This window comes from Rhinolophus hipposideros, assembly GCF_964194185.1.
Source record: "Rhinolophus hipposideros genome assembly, chromosome: 5".
In the NCBI taxonomy this organism is placed as follows: domain Eukaryota; kingdom Metazoa; phylum Chordata; class Mammalia; order Chiroptera; family Rhinolophidae; genus Rhinolophus; species Rhinolophus hipposideros.
In genome coordinates, this window is record NC_138051.1 from 70458855 (window position 1) to 70476475 (window position 17621).

General features: G+C 37.1%; 1 protein-coding gene across 5 annotated transcripts in view; it reads right to left on the minus strand.

Moving 5' to 3' along the window:
• Window positions 1–8640: 8640 nt before the first annotated feature.
• WDR89 (WD repeat domain 89) overlaps window positions 8641–17621 on the minus strand; it is a 35605-nt gene continuing 26624 nt past the window's right edge. For 4 of the 5 annotated variants that reach the window (XM_081048341.1, XM_081048344.1, XM_081048343.1 and 1 more), the window contains one exon: window positions 8647–11270. In XM_081048341.1, coding sequence (XP_080904467.1) covers window positions 10079–11239 — 1161 coding nt within the window. In that variant the 5' untranslated portion in view covers window positions 11240–11270 and the 3' untranslated portion in view covers window positions 8647–10078. Of the gene's footprint in view, window positions 11271–17621 lie in introns of all 5 variants that reach the window. The other variant, XM_081048342.1, reaches the window with a different exon arrangement.

Here is a 17621-nt window from a genome sequence, read left to right on the forward strand (position 1 = left end):
ATATTTTTATCACACAAATTCAAAGTGTAGAATGGAAAATGGCCCCTCAAAACCCACTCATTAAAAAGACAGCTCTTGTTAACTTAAGAGTGGGAACTAGAAGTTCTTTGAATTTTTTTGGATTCTTAGAACATAGCAATGCCTGGCACTGAAGAGGCCTCAGTAAGTAGTATTGAATGAATGAATTTATACAGATGGTATAATTGGTTGTATCAGACAACAGTGTAGTGGGGGAATCATGCAAGATGAAGCATATGAATATTCTTTGACCACTGCAAAGCATTATGTACGTACAAACTCGTGTCATCGGTCACTAGCGCCCCTGGACCTCATTTTATCTGACTGCTACTTCTATCTGGCAAACTTGGTTCCGATGATGATGATGAAGAGGGCTCACACGTGTTGAGCTCTTTTCATGTCCCGAGCACTATGCTAAGTGCTTCACCTATATTCACTCATTTAAATCTTACAACAACCTAAAAGATAAAGGCTATTAATTCCCCATTTTTTTCAGATGAGGACGCCAAGGCACAGAGAGGTTATGTAATTCACCCCCCACCTCCCCCCAAAAAACTCACAGAGGTAATAAGTAATGCAGCCAGGACTTAACCACAGGCAGTCAGGCAGCTGAGTCTACACTTCACCACATCACATCACTGCCTCCTCTACACGACCCCGAGGATATGCCCTGGTCACAGCGGGATCCAGTTACTTCCCATTCGTACATTGCTTCTTGCTCCAGTTTAGGTGTCGTAAGTAACTTTACCTCTGTAATCCTCTGTCCCCTCACATGTAAAATGAGGATACTAATGGTTCCTATCTCACAAAGTTTGTGAGGATTCCCTCTAATAGGACCTTCAGCAGCGGTGCCAGGTATGGGATCAAATCTAGAGCCCTGAGCCAGTGACAGATTGCATTGCAACAGACGCAGCAATAAAGAGACGCAAAAGGACCTCACTGCTGTAGAGAATAAGGACTCCTAATCCAGGAGGAGTTGAGCGTCTATTAATGAGCCCATCTGTGTGGCCAGATGGATGCCAAGAACCTTTCAAAGACTCCACAGCCAAGTAATAACTTCAGGTTCCATGAAGAGAAGGAGCATTCAAGATGGGACACTCACTTCTTATTACTTCAATTCTTTGGTTTTGGCCAATATCAATGGTAGCAATGGTTAATGGCAACACACACCCAACAGAACAGTCAAAAATGGAAACAAGGGCCAGCCCGGTGGCTCACGCAGTTAGAGCTCCATGCGTCTAACTCCGAAGGCTGCCGGTTCAATTCCCACATGGGCCAGTGGGCTCTCAACCACAAGCTTGCCGGTTCAACTCCTCGAGTCCCACAAGGGATGGTGGGCTCCGCCCCCTGCAACTAAGATTGAATACGGCACCTTGAGCTGAGCTGCCTCCCAGATGGCTCAGTTGGTTGGAGCTCGGGCTCTCAACCACAAGGTTGTCAGTTCAATTCCTCGAGTCCCTCAAGGGATGGCGGGCAGCACCCTCTGCAACTAAAATTGAACACGACTCCTTGAGCTGAGCTGCCGCTGAGCTCTCGGATGGCTCAGTTGGTTGGAGCGAGTCCTCTCAACCACAAGGCTGCCGATTCTACTCTCGCAGGGGATGGTGGGCTGTGCCCCCTGCAACTAGAAACAGCAACTGGACCTGGAGCTGAGCTGCGCCCTCCACAGCTAAGACTGAAAGGACAACAACTTGACTTGGAAAAAAGTCCTGGAAGTGCACACTGTTCCCCGGTGGAGTCCTGTTCCCCTTCCCCAATAAAAAAAAAATATTTAAAAAAATGGAAACAAAACTCTACAGCATGTCATACGTGTAACAGCACAAGTGTGTGAGTCAAGTACAATGGAAGCAGAGAGAAAACCATACTAGCAGGTGCTTCCAGATGGTGCTTAGACCTGGAACAGCCTTCAGGCTTGTAGAACTCAACCCAACTTCAAAAGGAGTTGCCAGGCAGAGTGTTGCAGCTCTGGGACAGCCAAATCATGCCTGGCTCGTGGCTCTGTGGGACTCATAGCCAACGAGGGTCTCTGGGAGAAAGAGTACGTACTTGGTTAAACCTGTTAGGATTTCATTCAACTCCTGGGCCAAGATACATTATTTGCAAAGCCCCTAAGAAAATATGGAATCTGTATTCTGTCCTAGAAAAGTGAAATGAAAACACAGACAACAACTTCATACATAGACTAGTTTAATCAACGAGGAGGCTATTGGAATCAAAAGCAACCAACCAAGCAAACAAGACTCAAGCTATATTAATGCTGCATTGCCCCGAGGCTACAGATGAAAGACAAGAGTTAGAAAACTGACAAACCTGCTGTGAACTAGAAATGCAAAGCTAAAAACGAACCGGCAAGTTTTCACAAGGCAATCTTACAAACGCTCTGAATGCCAGAGAATGAGCCTGAAGGTACACAATGGAACGATGAGTGGACGGCAGGGCTTTGGACTGGCACTGAGGACCATTTCTCCAGAATAGTAATACTGACAACTCAGTCATTACCCAGTGGTACTGAGTCTAGAAAACAAGCTCAGGGAAACTGTGTCCTCAGAATTAACAAGATAAAAAACCAAGACATAATAGATGCGATGTCAGCCACCTGCAGAGGTAACTCACCCTAAGAAATGTTTTGTGAATGCCACATATTTTACACCTCTGCACCTTTGCACATGTTGTTCCTTCTGCCCATTTCATCTTCCGATGCTCTTTTTCCCTGTCTCTAGTCTATCGGGCAAAGACTTTTTCTTTCAGAATACAGGCATCATCTTTTCTCAGCCTGTGCCTGAGAACAGAATGAATCATTTCCTCATCCCTCCTACTTTTGTGCTCTGCATATTATTATCCCCAGCATCATCTACTACAGTGCCCAGCCCAACAGATATTTATCTGACCTGATCAACTGCGGGGGCTAGGAGAGGGGAGGAATGGTGTATCAGGATCTCTGGGTGAGGGAGTGGTGGTTTGCAAGATTGGCGTGTTGAACATTATAATAGATTTAGGGGCAGTAACAGTATCAATGTGAGCCATGAGATTTTTAGGTTTATTGAAAGAGAACTCCAGTTTTGTATTGTTTTGTTTTTAATGAGTGGTTTAGTAGTGAGACAAATGTGTAAACAAAAGCGTGCAAGTTGCTATAAAAGTATACACAAGGTTAAGAAGTAGTATAAGGCAAAGGGAGGATTAATTGCCCAGGTGGAGATCAGAACAAGTTTCATAGCGGAGGAAATGATTGATCTGGGTCTTAAGGACAAAGAGAGGTTTGCCAAACGAACCGCCAGGCAGAGGGAACAACCTTACCAAAGTGTGGAAACAGTTTAACATTATAAATATTACTCTCTGCTTATGCTATTCTCACTGTTCTAAGGGTTTTTATAGGCATTAGCTCATGTAATGTCAACAATCTTCAAAAGTTTATACAATGTTATCAGTTAGGTTCCACTGCTTGTAACAGAGAACTAAAATAACAGTGGCTTAAACAATAGAGCAGTTTCTTTCTCTACAAAACCTCAGGATCCCAGACTCCTTTTAGCCAACTACTCTAGAAGCTAGTTGTGGCCTTCATCCTCATGGTTTAGGATGTTGGTTAGAGCTCCAGTCATCACATCCACATTCCAGACAGCAGGAGAGGGGACATATCTGTCATTTTATGTAGGTTCTTAGAAGTTTCCACATCTTATTATTCCAACAGTCTTATAACCACAAATAGTTGTAAAATATTCTGGGAAATATAATCTTTATTCTGAGCATAGAACCCCCATAGAAATTTGGGGGTTCTATAACTATAAAAAAGAATAATGGGAGATAATTTGCACTTTCTGTCATACACTGTAATCTCCATTTTTCAGATAATGAAACCGATGCAGAATGGTTCCATTTTTCCATGGTGCATTCTGGGTTTTCAAGTAGGGTTTTGTGTGTTTTTTTGACTTATGCATAAAGTGTAGAGTGAGAAGAATGAAGGGTAATGGGCTACAAAATGGAATGATTTTAGTTCTGACACGTTACACAATAAAAGCTAATGGGCAGTGAAATGCACAAAACCCAGGCAGCACTAAAGTGCAGAAGATAATGTATGACTAATCTCAAAGCTAGATAAGTGAGAGTTGGTTTGAGTATCTGAAAGATAGATTTACTAATGGGTCAGTAATTGAATAGTAAATTGATTCAATATGACATTGCTGATTGCAGTGGAAGATTACATACAATTTGCCAAAAAGACAACAATCATCTGACCCATTTTTCAGTTTCTTTTTCTAATTTTTAAAAATGTCTACCTCTCCTCTAAACAACAGTCCAATAAAGGTAGAATAGTTTGCATTTAATGCATACTGATTAAACTAAAACAGTGCAAGTTAATTATTACCTTACAAATATCTTACATTTGATTCAATGTTAAAATGAAAATTATTTTGAAATAACACATACACATAATTGAAATCAAGTAGTACCTGTAGAACAACTGTTCATCAACCCAACCTACCTTCTGTACCCTTCTTGGAACTCATGTGCTTCAGAGGAGCTCCAGCCCCACAGGCAGTGAACCAGGATTGGGCCAGCTGGTGGTGATCACATTTCTCTTGCTCGTGACTATTCTAGGCAAAGAATCGCAGGCAAACAAACAGTCCCTTTTCCATTGTACATTGGTGAGTGCGGATATGATCACTGGTTGATTTTAGTCATCTTGTGAACGTGAAGCTAAAAAGATGAAGCCTGGCAAAACAGAAAAGTGGGAAGAATTTACATTCTTGTTAACAACCAAACCCTGGAAATGCTTCTGGACTTATGTGAAGTATTTTATGTGAAGTTCCTTGTTTGGTCAATTTGAACTGAGCTATTCTTTGCAGCCAAAGTAGCCTGGTATTCTACCGCCAGGTATGAATATATATAGCAGAAATCAAACAACAACAAAAACAGCAGTCCCCCAACCCTTCTCTTCTGCTTTTCTCTCTTCTCCACAGGAAACCACTTTCAACTCTTAGCAGTTGTGGCAGGTGATATACTTACATGATTCCAAATAATATGCTTATACTGCTATTTTCTTGATTTATCCATAGAAAGAATGTTAACTTTCTATTATGGAAGAGGAAAACTAAGCATTTCCACACCCCTTCCACTTCCCTTCACTGCTCCCAATATAGTTTTACAACTTTTGATTAAATCAATATTGTGCTTACATTATTATAAATATTTTCACTACTGGGTCAAGTAGTATACGTACTATGATTGCATTACTTATACAAATTTTACCCCTTGGAGTTAAAAGTTATCTCCCCACCCCTTTTCCTTTGCATGGTTTTCCCTGTGCCTGTAATTGGATCTCAAACTCTCTAAGAGTTGTAATATCCTCCTCGCAAAGTAATTTTTTCTTTCCTATTAAAATATTTTTGTCTTATCTTCTCTCTCCTCCCTTTCATCCTTCCTTTTTTTTAACTTCTAAACCCACTTCCATTCCCTTCTAAAAAGTCCTTTTGATAGCTTGATGTTTATATTTTTCACTAGTCAAAACTTGACCACATTTTTCTGTGTCAATTAAGATAATCATGACTTTTTTTCCTTTTTGTCCATTACTGTGATAGGTTTTCTGATGTAGAGTCATTCGAATAGTATTCCTGAGATAAATATTACTTGGTAATTTTTTAATACACCATTGGATTTGGTTAGCTAATATTTTAACTGTGAATATATATTCATAAATTAAGTGGACCTAACTTTTTTCATTTTTCATTTGGTTGTGGAATCAACATGACATTAGCCTTAAATTCCATTTTGTCAACAATTAACATTGTCACCCTGGCTTTTTGTTTCATATTGGTTTATTTTATTTTATTTTTTTTTTTGGCCAATAGCTTTATTCAGAGATAATTCACTTACCATACATTTAATCTATTTAAAGTATTTAACTCAATGGTTAATATATTCACAAAGTTGTGCATCCATAATCACAACTTTAGAATTGTGATTCTAAAAATCACAATTTTTCGTCACTCCTAAAAGAAATCCCATACCCTTTAGCTATCACCCAACAACTGTTCATTTCCACTCCCACCTCCCAGCCCTAGGCAACTACTAATATTCTTTCTTTATAGATTCGACTATTCGGGACATTTTATGTAAATGGAATCATACAATATGTGGTCTTTCGTGGGTATTTTTACTTAGCATGTTTTCAAGATTCATCCAAGTTGTAACATGTATTAGTACTTTATTCCTTTTAATGGCTGAATAATATTCCATTGTAACGGATATAACATATTTTACTCATTGGTCAATTGAGAGATATCTGGGCGATTTCCATCTTTAGGCTATTAGGAATAATGCTGTTATGAACATTCATGTAGCTTTTGTGTGGCCTATGTTTTCAATTTTCTTCAGCATATACCTAGGAATGGAAATGCTGGGTCAAATGGCAACTCTTGTTTAATTGAGAGATAGCCAAATTACAGCCATGCCATTTTACATTCCCATCAGCAGTGTATGAAGCTTTCAATATCTCCACATCCTCACCAACACTTTTTTGATTATAGCCATTCTAGTGAGTGTGAATGATATCTCATTGTGGTTTCGATTAACATTTCTGTGATGAGTCATGATGCTCAGCATCTTTTTGTTTATTGACCATTTGTATGTCTATTCAGAGCCTTTGACCATTTACAAAAATTGGGTTGTCCTTTTTTTATTGAATATATATGGATACAAGTTCTTATCTGACATTATTTGCAAATATTTTCTCCCATTCTGTGGGTTGGTATACCTTTTCTTTTTTACTTTTTAAACTTTTAAAAACTTTAAAACTTATTTTCAATATGAGGGCCTCTTTTAATTGGTGGGTTTAATCCACTTATACCATTTCCCATATGATCGAATGCATTGGGTAACGTGTCAGTTTTTTCTCCATGGACATCTCCCTCGTTATCTTTTGTCCTCTCGTTTCAATGTGAAATGAATATCGTAATCCTGCTGCAAAGCTGTTATCCTGCCACTATGCTAGGCTGGTGCCTATTTCTGGTATCTGTCTCCCTTGATTTAGTCCCTTATTTTTTTGTGGGATACATCCTCTAGTAGCCCTTTAAATAGCTGCATAAAAAGTAAAGTTTGAAATCTTGTATGTCTGAAAATGTTTTTACCTTTACATTTGAGGGCAGTTTGACAGTCGTTGAATCATACATGTAGATTGGAAAAGCAAGTATATCCTGAAATCCAAATCTTTTATTTTTGGTTCAGCCACTGAGTTTGGTTAGCAATGAATACTCTGATAGATCTGGTCAGTCCAAACAAATTTTGTTCCTTAGTTTCAGAGAGCAAGTACGAAGGAATGTTTCACAAAAAATTTATTGTAATCTATTGGCTTCATGAGTCTGAAGAGAGTAAGTTCAGATAGCAGGAATTTGTCTTCAGAACTTTGAAGGCATTGATCGCCATTGTCTGTCATCCAGATTTGCTAATGAGGAGTCTAATGCAGATGTTATTCTTGTTCCTAAAGTGATTGTTTGCCCCCATCTCTTTGGAAACTTTTAAAGATTTTCTCTATTTTTTGAGTTCTGAAACTTCAGAGCTATGCCTTCATGTGCTTTTTTTTCATTCATTATACTTGACACTGTGTTAGACATTTCAATATAAAGACTGAAGTTCTGGAATAACTTCTTACATCATTTCATTTTAATAATCCCTCTGCACCCCCTTTTCATTTTTTTTCACTTTGTAAAACTGTTGGCCTGATATTAGACCCCCTACATTTATCTTCTGTGGTTTTTATCTTTTCTCTCTTTGTCTCTGAGTTCTACTTTCAGAGATATTTCTTCACTTGCATTTTCCAACTCTATGAATTACTTTTGAATTTTAAGTATTTTTAAAGCTGTCATTCTGATATTCCTATTTCCTGTTGTTTTATAAATTCAATTTCTCCAAGTCTGTTTAACCAGCTTTTCCCATTTACAATAAAGTCAGTCTTTTCATATCCGAAATAGTCTTAAAAGCATGGTTTCTCATTTTTATAGTGTTCTATCAAAAAATCAAAATGTACGAAAGATTTTAAACAATGAGACATCATCAAATCTGTGTTTTCGATGTTCAGCCTAGAAGAGGTGTGAAGAATGAATTTGGAGATTAGAGACAGGATCTGTAATCTAGGTGAGAAATGATGACAGTCTTATCTAAGGCAGTAGTAGTAACAGTGAAAGGACAGCTGACAGATTTTAGGAGGTGGAATTGCATAGGTCTTGGTGATTGACTAGTGAGGAGAAAAGGGAAAAGTCCAGAATTACCTTCAGATTTATGGTGTGAACAACAGCAAGAATAGCTCTATTTCTCAAAAGAAGGATTATAAATTTTGAATATGTTTATCAGTGACTTACCTATTGTTTAGTCTCAAGTGAGTTAAGTTAGATCACAGCCTAAATGTAAGCTGCATTGTTCCACAGAAAATTAAAAATGTCCTCCAGTATTACAGTCTCAGAGATAAGTCATTACCATTTAAGGAGAAATGTAAGAGTTTCTAAAGTAACATTTGTTTTTCATGGCAGTATTTCTAATGGAGAAGATAAAAATATTTTATACTAATATATTTTATAAATTTCTATTATAAAAATATATTTTTATTTTTAATTAAACATAAGAAAACAAATCTTTAGAGAAATTAACTTTTTAATTAAGAGTCTTTGGAGAAATGTTTAAAAGGAATAAAATAGTAACAGTAAATAAAAATTTGTTTAAGATTATGGATAAAAATACTATGGAAGAAAACTTTATCAAAAATATTAGGGTCTTTTTGAAATAAAAAGTCATTCTGCTATCATAAATACTTTCATTTTTGTATATTCACTTTGAGTCTCAAAATGATTTAATTTTTTATTTTTTAAAAAGATTTTACTAGGGAAGGGGAACAGGACTTTATTGGGAAACAGTGTGTACGTCCAGGACTTTTTTCCAAGTCAGGTTGTTGTCCTTTCAGTCTTAGTTGTGGAGGACGCAGCTCAGCTCCAGGTCCAGTTGCCATTGCTAGTTGCAGGGAGCACAGCCCACCATCCCTTGTGGGAGTTGAACTGGCAGCCTTGTGGTTGAGAGGACGTGCTCCAACTGAGCCATCCGGGAGCGCAGTGGCAGCTCAGCTCAAGGTGTCATATTCAATCTTTAGTTGCAGGGGGCACTGCCCACCATCCCTTGTGGGACTCGAGGAATCGAACTGGCAACCTTGTGGTTGAGAGCCCACTGGCCCATGTGGGAATCGAACCTGCAGCCTTCGGAGTTAGGAGCACGGAGCTCCAACAGCCTGAGCCACTGGGCCGGCCCCCAAAATGATTTTTAAAAATTAATTTATTTTCCAATTACAGCTGACATACAATATTAGTTTCAGGTGTACAACACAGTGATTAGACATGTATATACCTTATGAAGTGATCACCCTGGTTAAGTCTAGCACCCATCTGACACCATACTTAAAATGAATTTTGCAAGATAATTTCCTTTTCATCAGTGAAACACCTGTTTACAGTTTAACCAACAATATAGATACAAATATACACTAAGCATACTTTTATTAGATTCAAATAATTTTATTTCAAAAAAGTTTAATTCTATTTAGACTCAGAATATTTATTTTTAAATATCAAATGTAATCTATGTGTATTAAGCAAGTAGGAGCTCCTTAAATGAACAAAATGGTCTTATTTGCTTTTATAATAAAGATGATTTAAAATGTAAAAAATTGAGCTTAAAAAATATAGCCCAAACCACCTGTTTTTCTTTTTAAATCACATCAGCCATCTACTTCTAAAAAGTCTTGATCAAAGCTATTTCTTCAAACTCAACATTTACTAACAGATGGGTTTTTAAAATGAGTAATGTAATTTTACTTTCAACTCACTGATTATATACTCAACTGGTGGCTTGAAAAAAAAAATTTAGAATACGTGAAGGCCTGAAATAAACCATTCTCAACATTTTCCCAGGGCTGTTTGTTAACTGGCTTGTTTTTACATATGAGCTTGAAAGATATCTTTCACATATAGTATATAAAAATAATGATTTGCAACTAATAAAACCTATCAAGTAAACTCCCAACATAACATCACTGTTTTTTCCTTCTCTTGTAAGAATCACTACTGTGAACTCGAACTCGCTGGTACACAGAGGATGCTATTTTCATGCTGTCTTTCTTTGTAAATGTCTTCTCTATCGCTCCAGGCTTCCAAAGTAACAACTGTGCATCTTCTCCTCCAGTTAGCAAAGAATCATCCTGCATATTCCAACACAAAGAACGGACCGTAGCCGCATGCCCTCCCTGAAGGCTGGTCATATGGATCAATCCTGATGTAGTACAGCTCATTAAGTGAATAATTCCTGTGTTTGCTCCTCCAACAATAAACAATTTGTCCATCTTTTCATGATATAGGCCACCAATCAAATAATCCAAAATACCATCTTTCACATTAATTACTTCTCTGACATCCTGGATGTTCAAACGTGTAATTGGTTCATCGGTATCCAGATGATTAAGATCCCACCAACAAAATCCTTCATCATGTGTCATGCAGTATATCTGTTTATAATCTTTCCCAGACCACCCAATACAGCTTACTGATGAAGTTGAGTTACAAGTTGTAATCAGTGCATCCTCTTCATTATCAACACTAATATCAAATACATTTACCAGGCCATCAGTTGAACCCGAGACGACCATGTTGGGATTGCTGGGATGAAAACATATTTGAGTGATGTCATCACTATGTGTCTCTGAATAGGTACCAAGTGGGTCTTTAGTAGTAGACAAATCCTGAGAATTAATTCGTGCATCCCAAAATACCAACAAGGCATCATCTTCAACTTTTTCTGTACCAGCACAAATGACGTGATCATTACAGCTTACGTCAAAACTGATAAAAATATTGGAAGGGTAACCCTTGAACAGCTGGACCGGCTTTTCACTGGCTAATCGAGCATCCCAACATTTTATAGTGCCATCAGTACATGATGAATATACACAGTCAGAAGAATGTGCAAATTTGACTCCACTAAGTCCAGGATAGCCACTAAATTCTCGTAGTACATTTAACCTTTCTTTATCATATATTCTGATGGATCCATTAGAACATAAAACAGCAACCAAACTTCCTTCCTCTGCTTGTACAGTCTTTGATGTGTCTATGCCAAGCAGATAAGTAGGCTCTTCAGTTCCTGAGGAACGTTTAACAATGTTCAGATTAGCAAATTGTTCCTCAATCTTCTCCATATCAGGAGTGGCATCCAAGGGTAGCAAAAATCTGTAATAAAAACACAAAAATTAAATCCAAAACTTCTCTAAAATTGTAATTAAGAACAATTTCCTTCTGAGGGATGGCATAAAAACAAGTAAAATCTATTCTAATATTTTAATCATCTCCCTACTACAATGTAACTAAAACTCAATTGCCTCCTTCTAATTCACTCTTGAATACCACATCTACCACATACATACTTGATGCCAGTTAGAAATTCAAAGACATATACACACACTGCTGAGGGACTGTTTTCAGCTCAAACCCTACTGGTCCTCCTCACCGTCCACAGCATCAGCCAGGGTCTCCACTTCCGAGTCACTGTCTCCTGGTCCCAGCTGCCTTACACAACTTTAGAATATAAACGTAGATGTACTAGGCAGAAAAGTGGTCCCCCCAAAATGTACATGCTTAATCCCTGGAATCTGTGAATATATTAGGTTACACAGCCAAGGGAAGTTGAGGTTGCAGATGGAATTAAGATCGCTAACCAGCTGACCTTAAAAAAAGGAAGATTATTTTGGAGTATCTTAGTGGGTCCTATGTAATCATGAGCCCTTAAAACTAGAAGATGAGAGTCAGAGGGAGACGTTACTATGGAAGAAACCACAGAGAGATACATTGCTGGTTTAGGCAAAGGGGGCCAGTTAAGCAGGGGGCCTCTAGAAACTGGAAAAGGCAAAAAAAAAAAAAAAAAAAAAAAAGGACCTCTCCCTTTAGTGTTCCAGATGGAAATGCAGCCCTCAGGATTTGTGTACGAGTAAAGACCCACTTGGTACATACTCAAGAGACACAGCGATGATATCACTCAAGTATGTTTTATACTTCTGACCTCCAGAACTGTAAGATAATACATTTTGTTTTGTTTTTAGCCACCCAGGTGGGAGTAATTTGTACAACAGCAATAGGAAACTACTACAACAGAGGTTCCCAGAATGGAATACTGGAGAAGTGCTTCCCAGGCTCACTGGGAAATGGTATAGCTGGAATTTGAACCTAGGCATTCTGGTTTGGGGAACTGTGCTCTTAACCACCACACTAGATTACCTCTCAATGGTAGGTTGTCTGTATAACAAGTTCAAGGTCAGAAAAACATGCATGCCTAGTGACGTGACCACAGAATTTTCTATCTTGCTTTCACCCCTGAATATTCTAGCCTACCTCACAAATTCACATTTTCATTCTCAAGATGAAGTGCTTTTTTTTTTCTGTTGCTATAATGATAGATTTTTAAGTGTCTTGTCTTTTCATCTTTAAAAGGAGAAACGAGTACTAACTCAAGAATTGTTAAACAGATTAACTGAAATAATGTGTTCAGCACAGTGTCTGGTATATCATAATACACATTCAACAGATATATAAAAATCACTTGTGTTACTATTACCAACACCACTAACACCACAGGCGGGAGGATTTGTATCTATCAGAGTGGCTCCAAACAGCACAATTAAACCAAAGGGCAAAAAATATTCAAAAGTTGGATTTAGATTCAAAACAGGAATAACCATCAGCTCCAACTTTTATTCTGAATAGTTAAAAAGTTACACTTTATTTTGATGAACTATTTGAAAGTTAACTGCAGACAAAATATCACTTCATTCTTAAATACTCTGGCACAGGGCACCTCCCCAATTTTTTGTTTTATGACACTGAATTTTTTGAAAAGTCTAGGCCAGTTGTCTCATAAAATGCCCCATATTCTGGATTTTTCTAATTGTTTCCTCATGATTAGATTCCTCATGATTAGAATATATATTTTAATTTTTATTGGGGAATATTGGGGAACAGTGTGTTTTTCCAGGACCCATAAGTTGTGAAGTCGTTGTTTTCAATCTAGTTGGGGGGGGGGGAGGCGAGCAGCTCACTGGCTCATGTGGGAATTGAACCGGAGACCTTGGTGTTATGAACACTGTGCTCTAACCACTGAGCAAACCAGCTGCCCTCCAGTTTAAAATTTTTGGCAAGGATACTATTTAGGTGAGGCTGGGAACGTCTTACTGTATCACATCAAGGAAACACGTAATACCAAGTTTGATCGCTTGCTTAAAGCAGTAACTGCCAGATGTCTCCATTTTAAATGCACATTCCTTCTTTTGTAGTAAGTAATCACATTTGATTACTTATGTGATAAAAAAAAGTGATATAGTGAGACTATATGAATATCCTATTCTCCAACAACCTTTCATCCACAGATTTTAGCATCCATGGATTAGCCTGGTCTGAATCAATGATTTTGGGATTTGCAAAACGGTCATTTCTAATTCTCTCATTCTTTCTACCTCATGTGGCATTCTTCTATACAGAAGAACTTTTTCCTTTTTCTCTTTGAAAAACACTAAGAAATTATGACTTTTAAAAATTGTGTGTTACCTCAGGGATACTGTGGATACCTGATCATGGCATTGTACATCAGAAGCTAAACATTAATGAATGCCAACTATAATTTTATATATATAATGTGATGGTTCAGTGTGAGGTCGGAGGGATAGTGGATGGGGGGAGGGGGGTTCACAGTATGAGGGATATAAATGATGAACGTCTAAGTATTACCTTGTTTTGTACACCTGAAACTAATAAATTAATTAATTAATTAAAAAAAAAATTGTGTGTTATAATCCATTACTTTGTAGTTCTTGGTGCTCAAACTGTCCCTGATTGGCCACTGAGAAACCCTTCAAGCAAGCTTTTCTGTCCTTTTGCTATGATCCCATTAATCTGTAAGCCCTACATGGAAAAACTGTGTAAGAATAAGATAAGTCTGAAAATGGTGAGCTTCCTTCAATATAAGTATTCACAGACTAAATGGCCTTTTATCACTTATGCTGTGGTAGTTACCTCCAGAGTAGCACAACTGTTAGTTTTCCAACCAGACAGACTAAAAAGGTCTTCTTTCCTTGAACATGTCATGCTTTGTGCCTCAGAGGTACAGAAATAGATGTTTCTCTGCCTGGAGTGGGGGGGTATGGGGGGGAGGGGGAGAGAGAGAAAGAGAGAGAGAGAGAGAGAGAAAGAGAGAGAGAGAGAGTGTGTGTGTGTGTGTAACTCCTTTCTGTTATTCAGGTCTCAGTACTGTGTTTCCCAGAAAATAAGACCTAGCTGGACCATCAGCTCTAATGCGTCTTTTGGAGCAAAAATTATAGTAAAATAAGACCCAGTTTTATATAATATAATGTAATACAATATAACATAATATAATACCAGGTCTTATGTTAATTTTTGCTCCAAAAGACACATTAGAGCTGATGGTCCGGCTAGGTCTTATTTTTGTGGAAACACAGTATGTCACTTCCCAGAGAGACCCTTCCTAATTAACCAACCTAAAGTACCCCTGTCATTCCCTATGATAATGCCTGTTTTATTAATTTAAAAATTAAAAATGCTTAATTATGAAATATTTCAAATGTATGAAGCATAGAAAAAAGTATAACAGACACCCAAATATGTATTACCCAGATTTAACAGATGTCAACATTTTGTCACAGTTGCTTCAGTTTTTTGTTTAAAGAAATGAAACATTACAGACTCAACTCATGATTAAAATTTTATTACAATGGCATCACATATATATGTATCATTTTTTTGTAATTTGCTCTTTTCATTTAATATTTTTGATAAAACATATTTTACTGTTGAACTTATTACCTGACTCTTTCTTGCTTATTTGTTATAAATGGTTGTTGAATAAATAAGTAATTGGGTCAACTTTCATGCATTAAGAGCAACAGTTCCAGGAGAAACAGAAAAACCTAAAAGTATACTGCATGTATGTGTCTGGAAGGGAATTCTTCTTGTGGAAATTAGTAAAATAATGGCATTCTTTAACAGTATTTTAAATAAAGCATAAAAAAGAAATATAGAGATTTTTATTTTTGTGAAGAAAAATAATTTTTTATCACAAGAAATTCAAACAAATCTCAAAATGTGCATTTACTTAAGAGTGTACTGCCTATATACTCCAAAGAAGATACCCTTTTTAATTACAGATAAAAACCGCCCATTCTTGAAATATACAAAGTGTTAATATGTTGTAACATAATCAGTTTTTTGCTATTGCTTCATATTTGATGTCTATGTAAGAAAAACCAGACTGATGAGAATTTTAAACATTAAGAAAGTTTAATATGGCTTTTAAGCTAATAGTTATAGGATTATGACTATGGACTACTATACCCAAGCAGGAGAGTAGTATTATATTCCTTCCCTCCATTGTGTTGCCTGGAAAGCCTGTTTCACACTGGAACAGTCCTGCAAGGCTTTAACTCAAAGGGTTCTGGTGATTGGTAAGGCAGGCAGAATGGGCGCTACAGCAAACTAATACTTCAAGACCATAGCAATGGCAACAATCACAATGGTTGACCATGTAACAGTAAAGAAAGAGAAAGAAAGAGAAAGAAAACAAGAAAGATATCAGAGCTAAGGTAGGTATATCCTACAATACTCTCAAGCTACAGAGCTTATATTCTTCCCAGATTCAATCAGTAAAATAGTTTAATGTCTTATGGGGAAACATGTAAACGTCTAGCTTGTGTTTCAACTTACTAATATGCAAGTGAATCATATTTCAAATATAACTTCCAGGGTTATATAGTTAATTATTAATTTTACATACCAACGAATCATTCCAAATTGATGAATACACTATTTTCCTTCTACGTATAGCCCTTATCTGAGTTTTCTTTGCATAATCCACTTCCCAGTACTCCAGAAAAGCCACAGGCTTTTCCTTTCACTGCATTCTCATGGGGTAACCTCATACACATTCACGCTTTAAGTGCCACCTATATGCCAATGATCTCATCTCTCTGTTTACAAATCCGTATTTCCAACTGTGTACTAGCCATCTCTCCTTAAATGTGTCCCACTATGCCCCCAAATAAAACTGATTATTTATGCTTGCCCCCAGCCTTCCCCTTAAAAATAAAAACATAAACTTGTCAATTTTCTCCATTTTGCTCAATCGTATTGGTACCACAACAAACTCCGGTCTAAGTTATCTAAGCCAAAACCTCTGGGCAACATCCAACATTCCTACTATCAATTTCCAAATCCTACTTTTGGGCTACCAGCTACTTAGGGAAGTGTTAGGTTAAATCTGTTTCTGTAGATCAAAACAATATTGACAACTTCATATGGTTCAACCTAACAAAAACATGAGGAAAACAAATAAGACTAACCATAATTTTCATCTTGTCTGTTTGTTTCTGCCAGATGCATAAAAGGAAGCTTGGTTAGCATTCTAGATCTCAACAGAGTAGTGAGAGCTGAGGCCATGGAGTGAGCCTTATATCAATACATACATACACATGTGCACAAATTTAAAAAGGGTAGAAAAAGAGAGGGACAGAAAAGAGTACTAAAGCAAAGAGTAGAGAGAAGAGTAATGAAGACAATACAAAAGAGAAAGGAATGGATAAAACAAATAAGGAATCACTGCCACTACCTCCTTAATCATACGAGGGTGGAACACTGCAGTTCTTACTTTCCCAACACTGAGATGAGACAATGAGAAGAGGTCCAGATAAAGGAAGTTTAGTAAAGCTAATGCTGATAGTCTGCTTGGCTAAAAAGAATTTTTCTTAATTAAAAAAAAATTTCTTGTCCTTGAAATGTAGTAAGCAATCATAACCAATTTAAATATGGACGTTACTGTTCTAAGAATGGAGGCAGAGCAATTACTAATATCTCGTCTTGACCCATCTGGTACAGTTCGGGAAACAGCAGAACCCCAAGCAATGCCCTGGCATTGAGCCACCACTGCTGTTGTGGTTCTTCCTGGGATACAGAATTCTCATGTCTGAATATAATGCAGTAGGTGAAAGATGTTTAGAAAGCCACCCCAAAACAAATACCTTAGGGTACGCTTTAAGGAGGTGAGAATATTAAATTCTTAAGAATTACTAATAATTGTCCTTAGATAATTAAGAGTTGATTACTTAATAACAAATCCCTAAACATAAGTATGAATTCCTCTTGTAGCTTTTGCCTTAATAAGATTTAAGTTATTTTTTATCAATTGTAATTTCATTTTATTTCCTATTAAAATAAATCCAGTAAAATGTTCTTTCTGCAAATAAAGTGCATCCTAAACAACAATAGCTAAAGCTTGAATATGAAATCTGAAGGGCAGTCTAGCTTAAATAATTCCATAATGGATAAAGAAGTAGCTTTCCTCCCCATTTAAACAAGGGACAAAAAGTATTAAAAGAAAATAACATACATTTATACCTATTTAGAAACTATTGATTACAAAAGGCACCCAGTGTTCCACACATTATTTCGTATAAAATCATAAATGACCAAAACAAAAAAAAGACAAAAAAGAGAAACAAATAAAATCAGAAATGAGCGGTATCCTTA